Source organism: Strongylocentrotus purpuratus, unplaced genomic scaffold (assembly GCF_000002235.5).
Source record: "Strongylocentrotus purpuratus isolate Spur 01 unplaced genomic scaffold, Spur_5.0 spur5_scaffold_18, whole genome shotgun sequence".
NCBI classification, from domain to species: Eukaryota; Metazoa; Echinodermata; class Echinoidea; order Camarodonta; family Strongylocentrotidae; genus Strongylocentrotus; species Strongylocentrotus purpuratus.
This window is the reverse complement of record NW_022145603.1, coordinates 19,238,423-19,265,400: the sequence shown is the minus strand read 5'-3', so window position 1 is coordinate 19,265,400 and position 26,978 is coordinate 19,238,423. Positions and strand designations below refer to the sequence as shown.

At 37.4% G+C, this 26,978-nt stretch overlaps 1 protein-coding gene across 5 annotated transcripts in view; it reads left to right on the top strand.

The window, feature by feature from the left end:
• LOC592072 (AP-2 complex subunit alpha-2) overlaps nt 1-26,015 on the top strand; it is a 63,594-nt gene extending 37,579 nt beyond the window's left edge. For 2 of the 5 annotated variants that reach the window (XM_030989377.1, XM_030989381.1), the window contains 17 exons: nt 168-239; nt 800-896; nt 1,576-1,713; nt 1,955-2,137; nt 3,145-3,242; nt 4,152-4,281; nt 5,420-5,521; nt 5,996-6,160; nt 10,155-10,438; nt 12,230-12,402; nt 13,260-13,383; nt 13,850-13,867; nt 17,786-17,803; nt 19,944-20,060; nt 22,198-22,267; nt 23,932-24,066; nt 24,583-26,015. In XM_030989377.1, coding sequence (XP_030845237.1) covers nt 168-239; nt 800-896; nt 1,576-1,713; nt 1,955-2,137; nt 3,145-3,242; nt 4,152-4,281; nt 5,420-5,521; nt 5,996-6,160; nt 10,155-10,438; nt 12,230-12,402; nt 13,260-13,383; nt 13,850-13,867; nt 17,786-17,803; nt 19,944-20,060; nt 22,198-22,267; nt 23,932-24,066; nt 24,583-24,660 — 2,002 coding nt within the window. In that variant the 3' untranslated portion in view covers nt 24,661-26,015. The remainder of the gene's footprint in view (nt 1-167; nt 240-799; nt 897-1,575; nt 1,714-1,954; nt 2,138-3,144; nt 3,243-4,151; nt 4,282-5,419; nt 5,522-5,995; nt 6,161-10,154; nt 10,439-12,229; nt 12,403-13,259; nt 13,384-13,849; nt 13,868-17,785; nt 17,804-19,943; nt 20,061-22,197; nt 22,268-23,931; nt 24,067-24,582) is intronic. The other 3 variants (XM_030989378.1, XM_030989379.1, XM_030989380.1) reach the window with 3 other exon arrangements.
• Nucleotides 26,016-26,978: the final 963 nt, after the last annotated feature.

The window sequence follows — 26,978 nt, the reverse complement described above, 5'->3', positions numbered from 1 at the left end:
TAAAGGTTTGCTCAATTCAAAATTGAATTTTTGTTCAGCTCCTCTAGCAACGTGTTTTACATTGTGTTGACATTGTTTGACCTTTTACATATCGTCCTTTTTTTTGTCTTGACATTCTTTTTCCTTTTGTTTGACCATATATTTGTACTATCTTTGTGTTCACACAGTGAGCCTAACTTGTTGGTCAGAGCGTGTAATCAACTAGGTCAGTTCCTACAGCACAGAGAAACAAATCTAAGGTGAGTCTGAACACATCAATGTTGGAAGAATCGAGTACAAGAGAATGCAGAGAAAATAGACTGAGATTGCAGGGTGTTGCTGGGATTTTAAAGGATACAAGTCCTTTCCCCAATGATTCTAATGATGATGTTAGTGAGGGTGGTGATGATGATGACGACGATGATAATGATGATGGTGGTGATGATGATGATGATCATGATGACAATGTTGTTCATGATGGTGACGATGATGATGATGATGATGGTCATCATGATGACAATGTTGTTCATGATAGTGACGATGATGATGATGATGATGGTCATCATGATGACAATGTTGTTCATGATGGTGACGATGATGATGATGATGGTGGTGATGATGATGATCATCATGATGACAATGTTGTTCATGATGGTGACGATGATGATGGTCATCATGATGACAATGTTTTTCATGATGGTGACGATGATGATGATGCAGATCATGGTCATCATCATGACAATGTTGTTCATGACAGTGATGATGATGGTGAAGATAACAACGACATTGAAAGGTTATATTGTCTTTGTCTTTCTACCAGGTATCTTGCGCTTGAGAGCATGTGTCTGCTAGCATCTTCTGAGTTCTCACGGGAAGCTGTCAAGAAACATCTAGAAACGGTTGTCACAGCCCTCAAGGTAATGTATAGTCAAACCCAGAGCCATCTATATACAGAGTTTGGCCAACTTGGTTTCACTGGGTCACAACATGGCATATATTCTTTTGTTTTGTGCTTGCCCAACAAAGCAATAGTCACCATATTGTATCCAACTTGAACCGGATTGGCCAAACTCTGTGTATAGATGGCTCTGGTTAAACCTTCCTCATTTTCTTTTCTTTATCATTGTCAGAATCACAATGACTATAATAATAATAATGAAAATAATAGTGGGTTCTTGTATAGCTCTCATGTCTGTCAGACTTGACGCTCCATGTGCTCCACAATTATTACCCGGCTTTAGCACGGCTACCATTGTGACACACTAGCATTTCAAGGAATCAGTTCCTGCCAGGTACCCATTTACCTCACCTGGGTCTAGAATGGCAAACGTAGATTAATTCCTTGCCAAAGGACATTAGTGTCGTGGCAGGACTCGAGCCATAGACCATGTGATCCACAGTTTGATGACTAATCCACTTGACCACGACACCTCTTTACACTAACAAAGAATGCAAATACGAAACTACACGAGACCAAAACAAACTGCAGTTGATGAAACATTGGAAAGATAATTTCATAGTATCACATGCATTGACCAGCATGTTAATTAGCATTATTCATACTCACTAATCACATTATGTTTTTATCTTGTGCAGACGGAGCGTGATGTAAGTGTGCGTCAGCGAGCTGTAGACCTGCTTTACGCCATGTGTGATCGGACCAACGCGGATCAGATCGTCGGTGAGATGCTCATCTACCTAGAGAAAGCAGATTACTCCATAAGGGAAGAAATGGTAAGGAGATCGTAGGTTTGTTTTGACTTGTTCAAGGAGAGATTGAGGTCATATTAAAGAGTATAAGAGTGGACTCTCATGGGGAAGTTTCATTTTCTATGTTATATTGCGAATGTCATTTTATATTAATTTCAGGTAAGAATATTTTTTCATGTATTGATTGAGTGATGGCAATAAAAACATCTTGAATTGAATTGGCGCCAATCTTCACCCAGTCAATCCAATTCTTGTTTTCGTCCAGGTACTGAAAGTAGCCATCCTAGCCGAGAAGTACGCCAGCGACTACACGTGGTACGTGGACACCATCCTCAACCTGATCAGGATCGCCGGTGACTACGTCAGCGAGGAGGTGTGGTATCGAGTCATACAGATCGTCATCAATAGAGAAGACGTGCAGGGTTACGCAGCAAAGACGGTGTTTGAGGTAAATAATAATAATAATAATTATTCTGCTTTTAGATAGCACTTAATACATCTATGATGTCTCTAAAGTGCTTTACAGATATACTATTACCCCGGTCATTGGATTCAATACTTGCCTGAACACAATGTGTGCACAATCTCCACTCCCTGGGGAGCATTCCAGCCAGGCGTTACTTGACGCTCAAAAACTGTTTGACTAACAATGACGGTCGCATCCTACCGGGTACCCATTTGCCAAATGATATTAGTTTCAAGAAGTCGACCTTGTCAATTGTTGTCCATGGTTACTATAAACAAATGAATATTGTCTGATATACTAATGAGTATTAAATACAGATCGTCATTAATAGAGAAGAAGTACAGGGTTATGCGGCAAGACGGTGTTTGAGGTAAATCTCTAACAAGTTAGAATTCCAACCTTGACTATCATTGTCTAAGCTTGTTATAAACAAAATGTAACATGGATTCTACACACACTCTGGGATTTATTTTGTCAAGGGCTAAAGGGTTAGAGTTAGGGTTATAGGATTTTAGGTTAGGGCAAGAGTTAGATTGGATTTTATGCGATACTCGGCCACATCACAGAGACTGACAGCAAACCGACAACAAAACAAACAATTACATTGCCCCGAATGGCCAAGGACTGTTCAGCTCTGATTTGGGATGTGGTTGCTTGGTGTGATTTAGGTACTAAGTTTAGGGTTGGGTGTGGGCTCCATGTTATAAAGAGTTTGGATTAATCGCAACTTATTTGCGATAGATATCAATCGCAACTATGAACATAAGAGATAGGAGACTGTATACTTGCGATTTATTTGGATCATTCACATTTCTTTTAGATGGCCCATGCGTACTTGATATTTGCTTGTGTTGACATGCAAGTTGCTGAAATCCGTTCCTACTCAGATATATAGAATTTACATAATCTTTTTTCTTTTGAAAGCGCAAAACACCTGCAAAAATGGATGAATGATGTTTCTTCTTTTTTTTTTTGCTTGTGTGTGACAGGCTCTACAAGCTCCAGCATGCCATGAAAACATGGTTAAAGTGGGAGGCTACATCCTGGGAGAGTTTGGAAACCTCATCGCCGGTGACAAGAGGTCAAGGTAAGGCTGACCTTTGAACTTTGAACTCATTGTCTACTGTAACTGGGTGGTTGCTGTATTAAACGTATGGAAAATATGACAGTTGAGTAGTCAAGTGATGTACCTGAATTCCATCAATGCCATTTGTACAGGTTTATATGATTTTTATTTCGAAATTTGTTGTCGAAAGATCCCTGAGGCGAGAAAGAAAATTGAAAGTGCCCCCTCTCCCCCCCCCCTCATATTTTCGTGAGGGTTAATTGTATGTTGCACCGGTCCTCTGGAACAAGCTGCCAAGTGAATTTCGAAAACATCCAATACCTAGAAACATGTTAAAAAGCTTTATTTATTCAGAGTTACTACTGCTTTTTTGTTGTTAAATTCTGGAGAAAGATTGGTGTATTTTGTTTTGGATAGCGCCTTGAGTAAGTTATTAGATAAGTGCGCTTTATAAGTATTTATTATTATTATTTATTATATGATGATGAAGTGGATCCTAATCAAATCATTGGTTGAGAGAGTACACGTGACCAGGCATTTATTTTGCCTGACACATAATTTCACTAATGACCAGTCATTAGTAAAATCATGTTACAAAACATCATTTTATAAAACAAATAAAACATCATCTTCTAAAGCAAATAATACACATCATTTTGTTCGGGCATTAGTAAAATAACCTTCACTCTGTACCTTCAAAACAGTCCAAATAACCTCGGCTACCGCCTCGGGCGTATTATATGTTCCAAAGTTACCTTGTGTGGGTAATTGTTACTAATGCCCTCACTGCTGTGTATTATTTGTATATTAATTAGATTGCCTCTGAAGTAATAATATCCCTGTGAGATAATTTTCGTGCAGCAACTTTAAAATTGATAAGCATTATAAGTATTAATTTAATTTTTTTTCCCGCCTTGTTCGCCCTGACAGTCCACAAGTCCAGCTCAATCTTCTTCATTCCAAGTTTCACCTGTGTACTGCCCCGACCAGAGGGCTCCTCCTCTCTACCTATGTCAAGTTTATCAACCTCTTCCCAGAGATCAAACATATCATACAAGATGTGAGTATCAGAAAATATCAAATGTATCATTCAAGTTGCAGGTAGAACATATTGATTCTGACTGCACAGTAGTTGTACGTAAGATGTGAATGTGTTGAAGTTTTAGTCGTGTGCTGCCCCAACCAGTAAAACTAGAGAAAATGTATCCGAAACTGTCGCACTCAATCATAAGTCGTTTAAATAAAATGAAATAAATAAATAAATAAAAAGATGTCTAATAGCCTCAATATTCAATTAAACTTATTGGCATCATAACAAAATTGTACACACATGACTTTGTATCACCAAACATTTAATTAGGATATAGGATTCAGTTGTTCACCGTTTTTATAATGAAGTAAAATTGTTAAAGGGGAAGTCCACCCTGAAATTAAGTTAGTTTTAATAGGAGTAGAAAAATGAGAGAAACAAGTCAGTGAAAGTTTGAGCAAATTCCGATTAAAAATAAGGAAGTTAGGATTTTTGAAGTTGTGATCAATCAAACACAAATTGGCAACTCTATGACGTATCATGCGAGCTCAACTTTCATTTGCTCAGTACTAAAAAAATCTAAAATTTTCATTTTCCCTCAAGAAAAATTTCAACCATACATGCACCCTAAATATAATAATTGAAAATATGTTTCTGTACTCCCCCTGCAAGGAACAAATATATATTCCGTCATCAATAACGAAGAAAACATGATTTTATGGAATATTATGCACAAAGCAAATGAAGGAGAGCTCGTATAATAAGTCACAGAGTTGCCAATTTGTATTTGATTGATCACAACTTCAATAATTCATAACTTTCTTATTTTCATTCAGAATTTGCTCAAACTTTCACTCACCTGATTTTCTTATTATTCTGCCTCTATCGAAACAAACTTATTTTGGGGGTGGACTTTCCCTTTAAATGGTTAGATTAAGTAGAATTGTCAAACAGTACTGGAAACTATTGCACTTATTCTCATGAAAACGTTGTAAAGTCTTAATAATTGAATCACAAATGAATTTGTGTCACCAATCATTCAATTGCGATGCAAGAGTTTGGTGTTTAATGTTTTGATATATATCATGGTTTGCAAAAAAAGCCTGATGCTGTCTTTGGACAGCCATACACAAACTAACTCATGTTAATTTTGTTTGATATTAAACAGGTACTAAGAAATGATAACCAGCTACGCAACGCTGATGCTGAACTCCAACAGAGGGCGGTAGAGTACCTTCAACTCAGTGTGTGCACTTCAGCTGATGTACTGGTAAGATACATGCACTTGAATCATCTAATAATAATAATAATAATATTCAGTTCTTGTATAGCGCATACTACGTTATGACATAACATCTATATGCGCTTCCAAAGAGCTTTGGAAATTATTTAGTAGGAAGCACGATGGTTCAGTGGTAAAGCATTGGTCTTGTAACCAGGAGGTCCTGGGTTTGAAACCAAGTCAATGCGCTAGTGCCCTTTGGTAAAGCATTAATCCTCATTACCAGGTCCTTCAGAGAGGACTTAAAGCCATCGGTCCAAGTATGATTCATACAGGGTACTGACTTACTACATTTTGGTCGAGTGTTGTTCCATGTAAGATTACAAATGAACGTGGAAGCTCACAGATTTCCTTCCACACAAGAAGACAAATTTCTCTCTAAAAGATGATTAATTTCTATATTTTTTCAATAAAACTTTATTTTTCAATCCGATAAAACCTAATTTTTTTCACTTCCACCAGGCGACAGTCTTAGAGGAGATGCCACCGTTCCCGGAGAGGGAGTCATCATTGCTTGCCAAACTCAAGAAGAAGAAACCCACAGCAGTGGTTCCAGGGGAGGAGAAGAAGAGAATGGGAGGAATAGAACTCAACAGTATAGGAGAGAGTAGCACAGATTCGTTGGAGGTAAATTGAACACTGCAGAGATAATCTTGTGTAGTATTTTGAGAAAGGAATAATGAAAAATAAAGCAAGCCCTGTTCTTAGCCATGTGGCTTACAAGAGGTTCTAGGAACCAACGAGGGGGTTAGAGGAGGGATAGAACTGAACAGTATAGGAGAGAGTAGCACAAATTCATTGGAGGTAAAGTTCACACTGCAGAGATAATCTTGAATTTATATTTTGAAAAAAGAAATAATGAGAAAGAAAGGCTTGCAAGCGGGTCCAGGAACAAAAGAGAAGAATAGAGGAGGGATAGAACTGAACAGTATTAGGAGAGAGTAGCACAGACTCATTGGAGGTAAAGAGTGAACACTGCAGAGATAATCTTATGTAGTATTTTGAAAAAGAAATGAAAAAAGAAAGCCCTGTTCTTAGTCATGTGGCATTTAATTTGGTTTAAAGAATTGTTGAGTGGACAGTGAATCAAAGTCCTACTCTATTGTTGAGTTCAATCCTATTTCAATTATCAATTTCAATTCTGTAAATATCTGGTTCCATTTCAATTTAAACCCCAATTTTTATTTGTCTCATACTGTAGGTACAGTATAGCAAAAATAAGTACAACAAACACATGTTATTGATGATTGCAAATGATCAAGCTTCATGAAAGCTTCAAAAAACAAAACCGAATTGAAATTGGTCAATGCGTTGTGGTTTTATACCATTTTTTTTATATCGCAAAATTACCGAAAAACCTGCCAGAAATGGCAAAATTTGACAAAGTGACAACTTAATTCATCACTTTCTTGGACACAAATAATAAATTAAATTATCAGGCACTAAAATATCATCTTTGTGGTAAAAAATACAAAAAGAAAATTCATATATCTATTACCGTTTTGAAAACAGAAGCCAACAAAATAAGTAATTTTTGCCATTTTTGCGAATCTGCAGATATGTCCGCCTAATTAATATCCGCATATGTAATCAATTCAAAACCGAACAGGATACATCAGTTGAACCTATGTATATCAGTCAGGTATGGAAATATATTTTATTTGAAGAAGAAAAAAAATCATGAATATTCATCAAATATGCAAATTACACTTGTTGGTCATTTCAGCTAATTATATATTCGTGCACTCATTATGCAAATAAGGAAAGTAAAACTGTTCATTTTTTTTGCATTTTTTAAATCATATATACCGTATTTGCCGGCGTAAAGGCCGCACCGCCGTATAGGCCACACCCCCAACTTTGACATTTCGTAGAGGAAAACAAAAAAAAACTTTAAAAAAAAACAAGAAAAAAAAAAAAAAAAGAGAAAAAAAAAACCGGACCGAACAAAATGATCGTAATTTTCTTGTAGAACACTCTTTTTTTTTTACAAACTATACCAAATTCATCAATATTCTTATAAATCAACAAGAAGTTAACCTCAAAAATGATCATAATTTAGCAGATCTTCATCGACTTTTAAGCTAGTACTGTATCGTACGCAGATTTGGTATCCTACAATACCCCTACCTCGATGTGCGGTGTAATCCGAAATAGCATTTTCCCGACCTGCGCAGTTGCGTTGCGCGGCAGCTAGCTCCGTAATTAACGGCCTGTCCCTTTTTTTACTTTTTGGCGATGCAATGGTATGGACTTAGATCTAGATCTATCGGCAGATTTTATTAGAAAAATAAGTTTTTTCGTCTTCATGTCAACTATGCAACATAAAATTGTCGGTAAGTTGTGTGGAGTTATTCTAGAATTGTCCTGTACCGTTGTCTAGTCATGCTACTGTTCATATAGTCCCATGCGTGCGAATGGACGTGATGTTTTGACCGCTGAATTTTGTTGTTGTTGCGTATACGCCACACCCCGACTTTTTGATTTTTTCTCACCCGAAAATACTGCGGCCTTTACGCCGGCAAATACGGTACACCAAATATTAACCTTAAATTCCAAAGATTTATACTTGGATCACCGTTACAGCTATTTTTCATGTGTTTCACAAATTATTCAGAAAAACCGATCATATGATAAGAATCTGCAGACTTTCAGCTACATCACAGTATATTTGTATTTTTAAAAGATGTCAGATTTGAGGATTTATGACGATTTTCCGAGAAACCATTCAACAGGTCATAACATTCCACAGGGACTGAATTTCAGAGTTACAAAAAGTTTGGTGACCCCAGTACAGTTGTGGCTACCTTGAGTGTAAGCAACAAATCGATTCAATGAGTGAAACACATGAGGGTATTCCATTTTTTGTAGGGGAGTTTTATCAATTGAGGTGCATTTTCACCACGCAGAATAACAGTGCAAGTCAATGGGCGATCAAGCGGGCCATGTCAGACATGGCTGAAAAGACAATATTCTAATTAAATAATTTAACATATTTCCCACATGCCTATAACAATGAAACTACACATAATTGTAGTTAAAGGTATGCTTGAAATATATGTGAAATACAAATTTAAAAATATTGTTTAGTTTTTTTAAAATAAATTTACACAAATTGCTATTTCTACCAACTGACTGCTGTTGTGTGTGTGTGTGTGCGAGGGGCAGACTGTGTGCACAGGCAGTGTGATCACCCTACTCATAGTCTGCAGCAAACATGCTGCCTAATTTAAAATGCATTTTGAATTCCAATCTAAATTCCAATTCCATTTATATACTTGTTACCAATTTCTTAGACTTTAAGTCTGCTGCATCACAATCCCAAACCATCGTAGGCTCAAGCATGCTGCTAAATCGAAAAAAGATTTTTGAATTCCAATCTTAATTCCGATTCCAATTCTATTTTCATATTCATTGCCAATTCCAGTATGCCTTATAGTCTGCAGACTCACAATCCAAGCCCATCATAGGCTCACAAATGCTGCCAAATTGAAAAATGCTTTTTGAATTCCAATCTATTTCAAATTCCCTATTGCCTTTTAGTCTGCAGACTCACAATCCAGGCCCATCGGAGGCTCAAGCATGCTGCCAAACTGGAAAATGCTTTTTGAATTCCAATCTAAATTCCAATTCCATTTTCATATTTATTTTCAATTTCTTTTTGCCTTTTAGTGTGCAGACTTACAATCCAAGCCTATCGTAGGCTCAAGCATGCTGCCAAATTGAAAAATGTTGTTTCAATTCCAAGTTATGTTCTAATCTAAATTCCAATTCCATTTTCATATTCGTTTCCAATTTCTGTTTGCCTTTTAGTCTGCAGACTCACAATCCAAGCCCATCGTATGCTCAAGCATGCTGCCAAACTGAAAAATGCTTTTTAAAATTCCAATTCCAATTCCAATTCCAATTTTATTATTATTTCCAGTTCCCATTTGCCTTGTAGTCTGCAGACTCACAATCCAAGCCCATCGTAGGCTCAAGCATGCTGCCAAATTGAAAAATGCTTTTTTAATTCCAATCAAAATTCCAATCAAAATTCCATTTTCATATTTATTTCCAATTCCTGTTTGCCTTTTAGTCTACAGACTTACAATCCAACCCATCGTATGCTCAGGCATGCTGCCAAATTGAAAAAAAATGCTTTTTGGATTCCAATCGAAATTCCAATTCCATTTTCATATTGATTTCCAATTCCTGTTTGCCTTTTAGTCTGCAGATTTACAATCCAACCCATCGTATGCTCAAGCATGCTGCCAAATTCAAAAAATGCTTTTTGGATTCCCATCGAAATTCCAATTCCAATTCCATTTTCATATTGATTTCCAATTCCTGTTTGCCTTTTAGTCTGCAGATTTACAATCCAACCCATCGTATGCTCAAGCATGCTGCCAAATTAAAAAAAAATGCTTTTTGGATTCCCATCGAAATTCCAATTCCAATTCCATTTTCATATTGATTTCCAATTCCCGTTTGCCTCTTAGTCTGCAGATTCACAATCAAAGCCCATCGTAGGCTCACACATACTGCCCAATTCAAAATGCATTCTTAATTCAAATATAAATTCAAATTCAAATTCAAATTCCATTTTAATATTAATTTTCAATTCCTGTTTGCCTTGTAGTCTGCGGCCTCTGCATCATCGGTACCCAAGCCCATTTTAGCCAGCAGCATGCCGACCTTGGCCGCTTCGTCCAGCTCCGGTTCGGCCGATCTCCTGGGCCTGATGGAAAGCCCGGCTGCGGCCCCCACCAACGCCTCCTCGTTCTTCGGAGACAACATGGCCGCCGCCCCTGCCCCCACCAACAACGGGGGTCTGCTGGTGGACATGTTTGGGGCCCCTACAACAGGAAGCGCCGCCCCCGTAGCCAACAATCTGGCTCCCGACGCGGAGGAGAACTTTAGGAAGTAAGTCTTTGACTACTTTGATCTCATTGTCTGTAAACACATTGTGGTTCCTGTATTAAAGCCTATGAACTAGAGAATTTGGTAGTTTGTGGGTTAAACAAGAAACTTTTGCAAATGAAAGTTTGTGGATAGTTATTGACGGCCCTTTTTTTGCAAGAAACATTATACAAAATACTTTAAGTTTGTGTGTGATGGATGTTTTTGTATTGATTAGTAAAACAGCATCATCTGAGCTGCAGTGAACCAATTTGATTGGCCTATTTTGGACTCTCCTTACGTGGACTGTAATATGTCCAGGGGAGTGTTTCACAAAGACTAAGATCAACTTTAAGTTAGACTTAACTATGGCAGGCTGTTCATGCCACCGTTTGCTCTCACCACTTTGGCATTGGTCTCTCAAGGGACGTATAAATCGTGGTCACAAATCTAAAGAATTTACATAGTTCATTATTGAAGGAAAGGATATTATCCAAAGATCATAATCGAGAGACCAATAAAGAGAGCAACCAGTGGCATGAAGGGCCTGTCATAGTCAAGTCCAACTTAAAGTCGATCTTAGTCTTTGTGAAACGCTCCCCAGGTGTCGGAAATGATCTGTTGATACCAAAAGTGGCTTTTGTGTTTACAGGTGTGCTCATGTATGTGCATATGTCCTTTTAAAAGGGATTTCCTCTACATTTGACTCTCTCCACCCAGGTGATAAATGGCTAACTGGTAGGATTTATTACACAAAATAATGCACCTTGGGTTGATAATGGCTGCTGGAGCTACAGCTAGCATAATGATATCCATACTTCTTTGGAAAGGTATAAGACATTTAATCATTCATAGGATTTATTCCATAAAAATGCACTGTGGGTTGATAACGGCTGCTGGAGCTACAGCTAGGGTAACATACAAACTTCTTTGGAAACTCATAAAATCATGGTGTAATATACCTTGTTTAACCCTATTTAGCCCGGGGGGGCTTTAGAAGCCTTTAGAAGCCCCCCCCTCGACATTTTTCGCGATAATTTTTTAACGCAAGAAAATCTTGCACTGAAATTTGTGACTTTTTTCTTTCGAGTCTTGCGCATCTTTTGAACGAAATTTTTCGAAATCGGACCTACCATTACAAAGTCACGCATCCTTTTGTCTTTGCATGTCAGCCCGAAAATTGCTAATTTTTGTGATTTGTGTACAAAACATATGGAAATCTCATTTTTCAAATAAAGAGATAAAACATTGGTTATTTGGTCTTGTTTATAGTTAAGGTGTTTATTTTGAGGTCAAAATAGTTGAATTATAGTTGGAAATGAAATAAAACAATAAAAACAATAAAATACATAAGTTAAAAAAACAAAGAAATACATTAGAAATTATCCAAACAATAGATAACATAAGGAATAACCCTGGTTTTTCAATTTTTTGTGTTGTATTATTATTCCAAATGGTCTGACAAATATATGTAGTGAGAAAGAATGCTTTTGTAAATATGAATAATGTCTGATTTATGGGCAAAAATGTGAATTTGATGACCTTATTTGCATAAATTACCATAAATATGCAAATGAGTGAATTTTTCAAAAAATTGAAATTACCATAGTATTCTATACACTTCACTTGACATGTATGCAAATTTTTGACGCAATCGGTCGTTTCACGGCCGAGATCATAGGGGGGGGGGGCCTTAGAAGCCCCCCCCCCCCCCCCCCCCCCCCCCCCTGCGCTATGCAGTTCCAAAATAGCCCGGGCTAAATAGGGTTAAGAAAGGTTTATTTCATCTTTGTTTTGTTTTTACTTTCTTTGCAGATTTATTTGCAAGAACAACGGTGTGCTTTACGAGAGTGATCAGATGCAGATTGGCGTGAAGTCCGAGTTCCAGACGTACATGGGTCGACTGGGTCTGTTCTACGGCAACAAGACCTCGTACCAGTTTGCAAACTTTGTCACCTCCATCAACAAGCCCCCCTCGTTAGAAGGAAATATCCTTTGCTTGCTTCAAACTGAAATAAAAGATGTGAAAGTATGATGGTGATGATGATGATAACATAATAATAATAATAATAATAGCCTAATAGTCCACTCCAAATTTTATTAAACCGAAACGGAAATTCTTTTGCCCAATGGATCGTGAGCCCGGCAGCCACTGAGCAGCGCCAGATCGACGTTGTTCTATCCCTTATTGTTGAACGTCAAACAAGGTAGCAACAACTCCCATCTTTTAACGTCTTTTGGTATGACGCGGCCAGGGTTCGAACCCACGACCTCCCGGTTGTTAGGCGGACGCTCTACTGACTGAGCCAACACTCCGGTATATGATGATGATGATGATGATGATGAGGATGATGCGGATGGTGGTAGCAATTTGATGATGATGATGGTTAAGATGATGATGATAATGTTTGTGATGATGGTGATGATGATATTGGCTCTGATGAGGATAAGGATTAGGATTACGATGATGATGACAGTAATTCTTAAATTGATTTGATTTTGTTGAGTAACTAACTAAAAATCTTGTTAGTCACAAAATGGAGAAACACAAGCATTCTCAATCACTTTTTAGTAGCCCTTGTACTTGAGGCATAAGTCAATTGTTCATTCAAATCAAACCCAAGGTTAATGTAGAGGTGTTGTAGTTGAGAAGTATAGTAATTTGACCTTAGTAGTAATTGGATCCAATGACCGGGGTAGAGATAATACTCAAAGCGCTTTGGTCAGCTTATGATAAAGCGATATTTAAGAAACCGGTATAATTGTTACTATAGTATGATGGAAATTTCCCTAGACAGTAATTTTTCAAGATTTCTTTGTGTAGTCCTTGACCTTATGACCCCACAGCTCAACATCACCATGGATACCGTACCAACAACCGTCGATGGCGGCGCTCAAGTCCAGCAGGTCATCAACTTGGAATGTCTGGATGACTTTGACGAGGCACCGACGCTCAGCATCCAATACTCGTAAGATTTTTCTCATTTCTTTGTTTCAAGGAAAAATAACCATAGCACACCTCACAAATTTTCACATGCATGCATGATGATACTCACATTCATTCATATTTACTATATGTATGTCCACAAAACTTTACTGTTTCAAGGTAGGCTCCCCCCCCCCCCCCTCCCCCTTAAAAAAAAAATCAATATATAGACAATATGCATGCTAGACCATGATTGAAGAAAAATTTGCTGACATTAAAACATTGCACCACTCAAGTTTTTGTTGGTTTTGTAATTGGGGGGGGGGGGGGGGGGGTCTGTATAGATGAGTCCCTTTATGACAATTTTGAAATGTTAGGGGCTTGGACTGAGGTTTGGGGCACCTGTAAGTATCGAGCTCTTCTTTGATAAAGGCAAGTTAATTTACACATACACAGTATATTTACTGCACGTTACTATTTTTTCATTTGTTGTATTTGTAATAAATCAGGTTTTTAGGGTCCACAAGGTAAGCATGTCACATGTGTTGTGAATTGGTCAGCTAGTGAAGGTGTGTTATATATACTTTATCTATCGTTGAATGTAAAGGATGGTTGGCACTTTCTTCCAGTTTTTTTTCATCATTTAGATATATTATTTTACTCTTTTAAACCATGATATTTTTTACTGGAAGAATGAAAATGGCCTACCACATGTGGATTTATCTAATTGATCTATTTATAGATATGTATCCTTGTAATAATAAATATTCTTAAACTCACTTCAAGTGATCTATGTGATGAAGTTAATGCAATTGAGATTGGAATATACTTTTTTGGTGGACAGTTGCTAAAATCGATTTTGATTTATCATTATTGATTTACCAATAGAAGCCATTGGACTATAATGAATGAAAAATGGAAAGAAAAAAATTGTAATGAAGGTGTATCTTGGTACCTTGGTATAATCTACAAGCCTATAGATTTTGGTGATGCTGCCTCCAGTGTTCCGTCTTATATAGGGTCAAAGGTCAATTCTTATAATACACATATCCACCACACAAGGTACTCAAGGCTGTCCAATATTACCCAGCTGTGTTAGGCTACCATTTTTTTGTGCTCACAGCATTCAAGGAATTCCTTCCTACAGATACCCATTTACATGTAACACCTGGGTGGAGAGTGGCAAATGAACATTAATGTCTTATGTAATACCCTTGTAACCTCTCTAACATGGGTACTAAAGATTACTCACTTAGTTTGACAAAGAGGGTGGCGCCTTTTCTTCTATGCCACCCCCCCCCCCCCCAAAAAACAAAACAACAACAACAAAACAAAACAAAACAAAACAAACATGATACTCTTCCACACCCTTGATAATTTATCTTACCGTAATAATAATTATAATAATAATAATAATGTCAACTTATAAAGCGCACATATCCATTTTAAGAGACTGCTCAAGGCGCTCTGTACAATATCAAAATTATTATACAATATTAAAACTAGGAAATAAACAAATGGTGCTTCAGTTTCTTCTTAAATATTTCAATTGATGATGATTGTCTTATTTGTAAAGTGTTCCATAATTTGGGTGTAATGTTAGCAAAAGCCCTGTCCCCCCCCCCCCCCCATTTGTTATTGGTTTTGGGTGTATATAACTGGAGCTTTGAACTTGAACGTAAATTCCATTGTGGGGTGTACGGTTTCAAAGTCTGATACAAGTAATGGGGTGAAGAATGAAGAAGTGTTTTGTAAGTAATGAGTAACAGCTTATACATGGTCTTCATGGTCTTAAGATATTACTTTAAGTTTCATCTCTTCATTTTAATACAAAAGAACTGTTATCTGTATATTGGGTACTGCATCTATATGTGCAGGTTCTCTTTAATGCCTCTAAAGTCTCCATATTTTATTTTCATCCGTTCTCCGGTTACTCACTAATCTTATCGGGAGGTCATCATTTTCTGTAGCCCATGATTTATTTGCTAGTGGAACGACCCCTTCCCCCTCTCCCCTCTTCCCCCCCACCCCCCCCCACTCCGCTCTATCACTGTCTAGTCCTTATTGTTTAGGAGCAATTGAGTTGTAGTACAATTAACCGTTGCGTTTGTTTGGCTGACAATCACATGATTCCTATTATGTTTTACTTCCTTCATCTCCTTTCATTTCATGTGTAGAAGATGTATGAATTATAAATCCTGTAGAAGTGCATGATAATTATCAGTTTTTGTTGCAGGTGCACCAGCAATGTGAAAGTCATATTTGTAGATCATTTTACATGAGCACTCTTTTCATTTGCAGGATTTCTATGAATCTAGAGCTGCAATGTCCTGCATTTTATTTCATATACCGGTACATGTAACGAACGTGCTGTAGCTACCACCTGTATAGAAAGACCACCTGTCTACAAAGACCATGTGCTTTGTTTCCCTTGAACCTTGTTTCATTTAAAAGTGTGTATCCTGCAAACATACATGTACCGATATGTGTATAAAGATGACCTGTCTATAAAGACCGTTATTGTTGTCCCCCTTGTGCGGTTTTTATGTACAGGTTCCACTGTATCAGAAAGCAAAAGTTTTTATGTTTTTGCTTGTAGAAACTTGTTTGTTTGTCGCAAAACTGTGATTTAAATAGCTCATTAATAAACCTTTTATATACTTTTTAAAGTGGGTGGATTGAACTTTTTTCAGGGTTTTCATAAATATCTCATCATGTAATACTACCGTTCGTGCAGAAACATACTGGTTTCTTAATGTGTAAAGATGGTGACTCTTCTCTACACAGGGCCTCCATTTAACATCCTATCCGATGGACTGAGTGCTTTTCCTATATCATGCTGAAAACTTTGTCACATTTGCATGTTTGAAATTTCATGCCAAAAAACAAAACAAGTTTGGAAATCATTTGCGAATTGTACAAAATGAAATTTTTTTTTAGCTTTCACTCCTTTTCATTCGAAATGTTTACCTCAGAATTTCTTCTTGGTCCTGTCCTTGTTCTTGTTCTTGTTCTTTTTCTTCTTCTGTGTCTCCTCCTCCTCCTCCTTTTCCTTCTCCCTTTCCTTCTCCTTCCCTTTTTCTTTCTAATTCTTCTCCCCCTAGTCCTTCTTCTCCCCCTTCTCCTTCTCTTTTTTTGTTTGTTGAACCAAATACACAGCATGGTAGGAAACTTCATAACCCAAAACCTTTCATTCAAGTTCATTCAACACTTACTTTATTCTAGGAGGTGTGGTTCAACACTATTGGGGTTCAAGTATACTGTGCCCATGTTAACATAGAGAAATTTTAGGGTCCGAATGGTTTTCTAGAAAGGGATATGTGTGAATTGTTGTATATTTTAGCTGTCACCTATATTTGACATGCTTTATCTATTGATGCTGCTTTGGGATATTAACTCAGTATTCAAGACCAGTTGGTTGCAAGAAAATGGGGATCTAATCAATCAGATTTTGATGTTTCAACATAATTACATTGTATATAGCTTTGTGTTACCCATGGAAAGGGCCCATCCACCCACTTTAAATGGTGCCGAAATCATAGTTGTAGTTATGGTGTTTATGGGATAATTTGATACTGTAGCATGAAACTTGCAATCAATAGCATCATTTTGACATCAAATCCATTTCTTAAGGAAGTCATCTGATTGGCTGATAGCAGACTTGCAATCAATTGTTATCGAGTCCACAGTCAATAAAGCCCAAGATGTTGTAGGGATCTTGTGAAATTCAGGAACCTTTCAGTTTTTGGCAGACTTACACACATTAGTAGCCAATTAAAAACAAGATCACATTTATGTCCTTTGAAAAGCTGGAAAACAATTGGTTATGAGCAATCTTGCAATTGATTCTCCTGTCAATATGCAATCAAGGCCAAGAAAGTTTATAATTGTACAAAAGCTGCTATCTGATTGGTTGGTTTGCAGTCTTGCACTCTATTGGTTTGCAGTCTTGCGCTCTATTGGTTTGCAGTCTTGCAATCAATTGCATTGCGATCCACAGCCAATCAAGGCTATCAGTCACATTGCAAATCAATGAAACTTGATTGATTACTGTCAATATTACAATCAGTTGGCAGATGAATGTCATTTGAGACAAAAGCTGCTATCTGATTGGTTGGTTTGCAGTCTTGCGCTCAATTCTACTGCAATCCACAGCCAATCAAGACTATCAGTCACATTGCAAATCAATGGAACTTGATTGATTACTGTCAATATTACAATCAGTTTGCAGATGAATGTCAAATGAAACCAAGATACAAACACTTAAGCCTAATATATTAAAGCTGTTGCTATGTTGACCGGCATTTGATGTCAGATGTTGCTATCAAGTTGCATGCTACAGTACCGCATCCTCATTGTATACTTTGTAGCCCCGCCTTTCCCTTAATCACCCCACACCTCCTTCTTTTTGTTTTCCGCTTTCTCAACTTGGTTGCGACCTATAGGATCCCCTCAATGAACAGGTAAACCCATTATGTCGCCCTCTGTAGGTGACGCAAGAATAGTTTTTCATGTAGATTAGACAAGATTTTAGCCTGAGTGATGGGTGTATGACTTTTCTTGAATGGGAAATTATTTAAAGGTTTGCTGATGAGGGTAATCCAGAGCTGCCAACCATTACGTTTTACCCAAAATTATTCCCTTTCTTTCCTCCAAATTACGGTAGTACTTTTTTTTTTAATAATCTTTTTTTTGGTGGCCATTATGGTTCCTTTTTGGGGTCGCACAATGTTGGTAGCTCTGGTAATCTTCCATCTTGAAAAAAATGGTTCTCTTAACCTGTTCTCGACTTTTCTTCATGAAGTTATCCTGCCCAAAACATTATTTACCCATTTTTTTTTCTCTGTCTTTCTCTTTCTCTGCTCATGTGATATGCCATATCTTTGTAAGGGCTTGTTGCTTCAATCAGTTGTTTCTCAAGTTATAATCTTTGACCAGTACCAACTCGTACTTGAAGCAGATGGGTGGAGGTTTTCGAGAACCAGCCATCCATTAGAACATGGAGCCACAAGTTTAAATAAGCAACAGGCCTTTATTCCATGCTTTATATGCTTTCAGAATTTTCAAGTCATTGTCATGGGCATGAGATCAATGATTAGATACAGAGAAACAAAAATATTAGATTTGCACAATGCACATGCATGATTTGATGTTGTTTCCCTTAGTAGCCTTTTATAGTTAGATTTAAACGTACATGCACACATACTTGCACGCTTTGCTCTCACATAGATTGGCTTTATTCATTAGACCTCAGGTTCATGCACTAGAAATTTTGCTACAAAGTTCTTCACAGATATTAGATAGTGTAGAGTTTTCATGAGAAAGTATGAAAGTGTGCTGTGTTGAGTAGATAATGTGATTTACTTTCAGGTGTTACTAATCTTCATTTGAGATATATTGTCATAGCAACTATCATATTATATTCTACATACCTGTAGGTTAAATATACAGAACCAACCCGGTCCAGTAGGCAAATGGGGTACTAAATGATATGGGCATCGGTTCTACTAATATAGATGTAGTTGGGTTTATTTGGGATTTGATTTAGAGAGAGGGAGGATTATCACAACCTATTCTGTATCTACTTGCAATTCTGCTCCTTAGCGTCAATCTTGTTCCTGGGGAGTGTTTCACAAAGACTGAGATCGACTTAAAGTTGGACTTAACTATGGCAGGCTGCTCGTGCCATTGTTTGCTCTCACCATTTACTGGCATTGGTCTCTCAAGGGACTTACAAATCATAGTCACAAATCTACAGAATTTACATTTTTGATAGTTCATTATTGATGGAAAAATATTACCGGTATCTAAAGATCATAATTGAGATACCAATGGTGAGAGCAATCAGTGGCATGAATGGCCTGTAATAGTTAAGTCCAACTTTAAGTCAATCTCTGTCTTTGTGAAACACTCACCTGGTTATTACTTTTGCTCAAGCAATCAGAAAATGAATTATTCCTCTCGAGAATTGGTGGTAGTATTTAGTGAATGCGGAGCTTCGTATTTCAGGGATATTCTTTCAAACAGCAGATATTAATGCTTGAAGGAAGCTTATTCTTACCCATTCTTACTCAAAACATGGTGTATTTGCAGCTTGAATTATGCTTCAATCAGTGGTTTTTAAAATCATACTAAAACAACAGAAAACAAGAACACACAATCACTCTCTTGCTATAATATAATGTGCCTATATAATGTAAAATTACCTGCGATATATTTGTGAATCGCCTCTAATTTACCTGTAATACACCCCTAATTCTGCTTTTATTAACATCAACTTGATATTAGGATGGACTTTCCCCTCTCTGTATTAAACATGTATCTGGCTAAGTCGGTCTACAGTTTGATCCATTGTGTTCACTTCGGTGCAACACTGATATGATTATATGGGACTAAGGATTGATTTTTTTTAACCCCCCTTTCTCTGTAGTGCAGGCTGGTTTGTTCAGGGCATGACTCAAAAGGTACCTGTAATAATCTCCAAGATATTTCTGATTACTACCTTGGCATAGATATGATTGAATGGGACCAAACATCAATCATGTTACACCAATATGATGGTATGGGACTGAAGACTGATTTTTGTTTCCCTTTTCTCTGTAGTGTGGGTGGTTCAGTGCAGAGCATGACTCTCAAGGTACCTGTGATGATCTCCAAGTTCTTTCAAGCCACTACAATGACCTCCCAAGACTTCTTTGGACGCTGGAAGCAGCTCGGAAGGTAAGTAATCTTAAATCTTATACCTTTCTTTACAGCCCCTCTGCACTAGTTTGGCCAGGAGGGATTAGACCTCCCTGCACGGTCACTGATAGGTGGTTATCTCATCAAATCAGCTCTCAATTAACATAAGAAAAAGAGGATCACGAGGGACCAACAGGCACCACCTAGGCATTGTTTTCTATATAAAGGGACCAAGTAGCTACAAGTAGTACAGTGGGGCTTTGACACTCTGTGCCCAGATTTTAGGCTACATTTGGTTCCTTTAAACTTTATATAGACCAATCTCAACTGTCTTATACTGTTCCCAAATTTTAAAACCCTTTGAAAGCAATCCAGCTTTCGATCACTTCACTTTCAACCTCCTTTGCTCGTGCTACTCTGATGCTATGGCCTCGTGATTGTATGCTTACTGTATGATGTTGCAACATACATGTACATCTGTAACGTGGAAGTGGTACCGTCAAACCTGCTCTAATGATCCACCTGTATAGAAAGACCACCTGTCTACAAAGACTACATTTTTTGTTTCCCTTGAAAATGGTTTCTCATTGAAACATGCATTAAAGGTACCTGTACATAAAGACCACCTGCCTATAAATACCACTTTCCTTGTCTTCCTTGGGTGGTCTTCATTGACAGGTTTCACTGTATATAGTCTCCACTTTGCAGGTCACTGACTCTTGAGTATCACCAAACTAATAAAGATCAATGTTTTATACCAGAGTTAGGGTTCTCCTTGTTCAACTTCTGGTTCTGGTTCTGGTTCTGGATAAGTACTCCTTACAAAGCAGGAGCCCGCACCACATCAGAGGTATGACGCAGAGCCTCATTTTAAAAATATCTACGTTGGGGGCGTCTAGGATGTAATGAGGCAGGTCGTTCCAATATGAAACAGTCCATGGGAAGAAGCTATTTGAGTAAATTGTTGAATTGGTTCTAGGTCTCTGGAAGGATGATGTGTGCGTCTAAGTTTGCGAGTTGTCTTGGTTAAGTAGGGGTTCAAATCAAAGTCTACATGGTTTGCGTTGATTTTGTACATCGTGTTGAGTTGGACAATCTTTTTTCAGTTCTCGAGGTTGGTCCACTGAAGAGATGAAATCAAGGCTGTCACGCTGGATTCTCTTGAGTAGTCGGTGAGACACATTCTTGCAGCAGCTCTTTGGACCATATCAAGCTGATGTTTTTCTTTTTGTGTGCTGGGGTACCATGCAGTCGTGCCGTACTCTAGTTTAGGTTGTACAAGTGATAGGTAGAGTCACGATTTAATGTCAACAATACATGCTTTGAAGTTGCGTCAGGTGACTCCCAGCACCTTCTTTGAGCTCTTGGTGACGTTATTAATATGGGAGTTCCATTTTAGGTCGCTGCTGAAGGTGATGCCCAAGTAGGGGTGGCTAGAAGACACTTGCAGAGTGTTGTCGCATAATTTGTAGGGGGGTAATGTTTGGGGATTTCTTTGATGTGAAGTGCATGGTAAAATATTTGTCAGTGTTAAAAGCCATTTGCCAATCGGATCCCCATTCGGAGAGGGCGTCAAGATCTTTTTTGAAAGTTTTGGGTCCATTTCCAAATTTATTTCCTGGTAAATTAATGCGTCGTCAGCGAATAAATGTATCTTGGTACCGCTGAAGATACAGTCAGACATAATGTTAATATAAATTACAAAAAGGCTTCTGCAGCCGAGGACAGTTTTCTATCAAGTGTTACTCGTTGTGTTCAAAAGTTTTTGATCCAGCCGAGTCCTTTTCCTCTTATCCCATAATGGTAGAGCTTCTTAAGCAGTCATGTCTGCGGCACGAGATCAAACGCTTTTGAAACAACGAAGGCTCTGCAAAAATGTGCACGTCTACACCATTCTGAGGTCTGAGGCCACTCCATCTTCGTTATCCTGCTTTATAAACGCCAGGCTGTCTTTGATGAGGCACGTCTCGCCTCCTTCACAAACCTAGCTTGCAACCTGAAAGGAAAAATAATCCTTATATAAAGGTTGACCCTTTTTTGATAACAACAAATATGGAATATATTCCTTGCTAAACATCAATCCTTGGATAGGACGTAAAGCTACAGGTTCTGTGGAGCTTATCAACAAACTTAACTTTATTAAACATTCCTTTGATTTCCCCTTTCATCTCCACAGTCCGGGGCAGGAGTCGCAGAATATTTTTGAGGGACAATTCCCAATGGACACTGCTGCGAATAGGACAAAGGTAAGTTGGAAAGCTTAGTTCCAGAGAAGGCCGTGGCAACATGGCATGTTCTCTGGGCCCTGTAATGTAGGGAATTGACCAGGGGCGTGTTTCATGAAGCTGTGCGTAAAGTTACGCGTGACTTTAGGAATGACTTAAAAATGAAGAGCTAAATGGGATTCTCATATCCTTTTAATTGCATTTTTAAGCTTAAGTTGAAATATGCAGATGTAGATTAACCTATTTTGATGCAAAGTGTATTTTAGGCTACAATTTAATTGAGATTATGGGATATACAGTCGCACTTTGTTTAAATGTCAGGAAAAACTTTGGGCATCCCATTTGGCTCTTCAAATTCGAACAATTCGTAAAGTCATTCGTAACTTTACGCACAGCTTAATAAAACACCCCCCTGTTTGGATATGTCAGTGTACATGTATCAAGCTACTGGAAAAAAAGTACATTTACAATAAAGAAAAAAACAACAAAAAAACAGGAACTAGTGAAACATTTTTTTTCCTTTCAAAAGGGAATGGGTGGGGTCGGTCTGAAGCGTGATGACTATACAAAGGTCTCAACAGTTTCAGGGACGAGAAATCGCATCAACGCTCCATTGCAATCCCTTATGCAAAGAGGGGCATATACCGTACATATATTCATTCTCCCAAAGAACCAGTTGTGCCTGTGTGGAATGCACTCAATCGAAAGCCGCTTTTAGCTCCAGGGGAGTGTTTCACAAAGACTAAGATCAACTTTAAGTTGGACTTGAATATGGCAGGCCATTCATGCCACTGGTTGCTCTCACCATTGGTCTCTCAATTATGATCTTTAGCTAATAGTTTTACCTTCAATAATGAACTATAAAAAATGTAAATTCTGTAAATTTGTGACCATGATTGCTACATCCCTTGAGAAACCAATGCTAGTAAATGATGAGAGAAAATAGTGGTATGAACGGCCTGCCATAGTTAAGTCCAACTTAAAGTCGTTCTTAGTCTTTGTGAGACACCCCCCTGGTATGGGAAGCTTCAGGGGCTCACTCTAGCATGCGCTACCATGCCTTTACCAAGTTAGCGACATGCTAGCACCGCCCTGCTGGCTACAACTTCAGAAGGTTCTTAAAACTTGTAATCAATAAAAAGTTGCAGCAACTCTTATAAGGCACTGAAATTATTGGATTTGGTTTGCTAAGCGCAAATTTATCCTAGAACTTCAGCATCTGTTATTGATTTATAACAAGTGTTATGAAACAGAAACTAAATTGAAACATATGTAGGATGTTTTTAAGAACTAAACCCATTTTTTATAGCCTGTTTAAAAAAAATACAAAAAGGAAGTAAACAAGATGTGTAGCAAGTTTTGAAACTAAATTTTCCTTGATGTCATTGAATTAGAAAATGTAAACAACTATGTCCCTTTATCGTAGAGGTGTCGTGGTCGAGTGGACATGTCACCTGACTGTGGATCACAAGGTCCACGGTTTGAGTCCCGCCGCGGCACTAATGTCCTTTGGCAAGACATTGATCTACATTTGCCACACTCAACCCAGGTGAAATGCTAGAGCGCCGTAATGGCAGCTGTGCTAAAGCCAGGGTAATAATCGGGAGCGCAGTCTGAGAGTCTGACAGACATGAGCGCTATACAAGAACCCACTATTATTATTATTATTATTTTCTTTGATCCAGCTGATGGGGACAGGAATAGGACTCCTGGACGGAGTGGACCCCAACCCGGAGAACTTTGTAGGAGCAGGCATTGTCCACACCAAGACCCAACAGGTCGGATGTCTCATGCGCTTAGAACCTAATCAACAAGCAAGGGTAAGATTCAATTCAATTCAATACAATTTATTTTTACTTTTAAGAACAATTTACAAATAAATATCAAATACATATGAATAATAGTGATGGGATCATGAAAAGCACTAATTGGCTTATTACAAGTGACATCTTAACAAGTATACACATTACATAATATACATTGTAAGAAAATAAGATGATGATGATGATTGTGATGATGATTACAAAAATGTGATGACCCAATAATGATGAAGTTGGCGATGATGATGATGATGATGATCATGATGATCATGATCATGATGACGACGACGGCGGCGACGACGACGACGACCATGACGACGACGTTGACGACGATGATGAAGATGACGGTGATAGTAATGATGATGAGAGTGATAACGATTATTATGATGACAATCAAGACGATTGTGGTAGTGATGACGATGATGATGGTAATGGTAATGATAATGATGATGATACAAAAAAGGAAGATTTATACAGTTTTATACTCACCCTTGATGTTACCAACTCTCATTACAGATGTACAGACTAACGTTAAGGACCAGCAAACCTGATGTATCAAGGGTACTGTGTGACTTGTTCGCAACCCAGTTCTAGGCAGCTCTGTCCAGCCCACACCGGTTCTATCTGCTTCAAACTGGTTTCAGCTGGATATCTTCAGAAATAAGGTCATTCCGAGTCAAGTTGTTTGTACTGCCTGTGAATTTATATATCAATGCGTTTGGGAGACAAGTTACTCACATCATACCAGTGTTGGTTAAGTGTTTACTGTGCTGAATCTGGATATGACTGGTTCAAAGCAGTTTTGACCAGTTTAAACCTGTTCTGACAGCATCAAAGAGGATCTTGAAAATGTCACAGAACGTTTTGAATATTTGTTTGAATCAACATAATCTGGATATCTCTCTCTTTTTTTCTTTTTTTTAAATCTCCAGTTAACATGAACATTGAGTGTAGTACAGTTTCAATCCGGTTGAGCTGCATATATATAGTTACCCAGACATGCTTATTATTAAAAATACCATTCCTATGTTAGCATAAAGACTTAGCAATATTTAATGTTTCGTGAAACAAGGAATGCAGTAGAAAATATAGATATGACATAAATGTAGTGTTTGTTAGTGGTATGAAATTATTTCATTTATAGGAACATGCTTGTGGCACAAGAAAAAATAACTCAATTATTGTTTGATGAGTGAACTGAAGGTGAAAACCAAGTCCCATATGTTAAAGGCAGTGTATATTCTACTAGGCAGCTCTGTCCAGCCCAAACCGGTTCTGTCTGGTTTGAATTGGTTTCATTGGTTTCAGTGTATATGTTGAAATTGTGAAGTGTATTTGCATCTTTCAGCCGGGTTCAAAAATTTCCCATGTAAAGCGAGAATACAAAGAAAGACATTGAATATATATTGTACATAGGAATTGAGAAGAAAAAAAATGTTGGATTTTGTGATGTAACATTTTGAAGAAAAAAAATGAAATACGGAGAAGAAAAAAAATTAGAGGCATGAGACAGATTTAATCATTTTTGTACCCTATCTCTGTGATGTAATACACTATTGTTAATGTGGAAGTTATGTATGGAATGTGACTCAAGTAAAACTTTTAGCATTAATGCTAGTTGTATGTATACCCCTACCCCGAAGCCTTCCTTAAAATAATATCCTGCTTAATATATCTTTTTGAATAAGAGTAGCAATGAGAACGTTTTATAGAACTTAGATGGAGAAAAAAAATTGTGATAGAATCAATCCACAGACACTTTAGTTGTTTATCAAAATAAGCCAATGTTAGAAGAATGCTCCCAGATTTTGTAGGAATGTTTTTAGAAAATTAAATTTATCAGTACGAACTGCCAGACAAGAGATGATGTCGTCCTAAACTGTGCTAATTCGAATCATTTTGTAGCCTTTCTTCATGCCATAGGATATATTTTGATCTAGATGGTGATCGAAAAAATTATGAAACACATAATTTCTTTATTGTTCGGCCCTGTAAAAGCCAATGGCTCCTTAGAATCTTGTCTAGTATTATTAGAAATGTGAATAGTATATATTTGAATATAATTAATCTAAAACTTAAGTCTTTCTCCTTTAACAGGCTTTAACATTGTCAAAATGTAAATGTTGTTTCACGGTGGCTTCAAATTGTTTGGTTGATTGATTGATTTAAGTTTACTTCTTATTAAAAAAAAAAAGTAATTCTGTTTAATAGTACTGATAAGTCATTTAATAGTGTAGTTATATTTGATATATTTTAAGGGACAAGAGAACTAAAACTAGAATCTTTGTAAAAGAAATAAACAGCGAGGGGCGAACCAACAAACTAATTCTTTTGTGATGATAATGTGGTGTTTAATATGTGCTTTCATTCTTTTTATTTCACTTACCGTATTGTTTTATACTTAATGTTTTATACCAACTCTGCTATCCATCCGTCTTATCTGTTAAATTACGTAAAATGATCTAATAGCTGAGTAGTTTAACTAACTTACAACTAAAGAATATGTGCTTGATACGAGTGACCTATGTTTCTATTATGGGCATTTTCTGGTATAGTCACAAGAAATGAATACTTCATTAGAATGTCATGTTCATGTATTGGAGATAATAGTTCTTCCAGATTTGCCTCAACTTTTGAAGAAAAAAAGTATTAATGAAACACCATATTTCTAAATATCAATTTTATAACATGACTGAAAGTTTGAGGAATCCTGTAAATTTGAATAAACTAGTATCTGTTTCTTCTAATATATTCTTATCTTTGAATTGTCAAGAGCTTGAAAACACATACTGTCTGTGATCTTTGGAAATTCTTCAAATTGTACCCCTTCGTAATCTCATTAGCTCACACATTTAAAAAGGGTAGTTGAGTGTACTGTATATGGAGATTATTAAACTGCCTATATGTCTTTG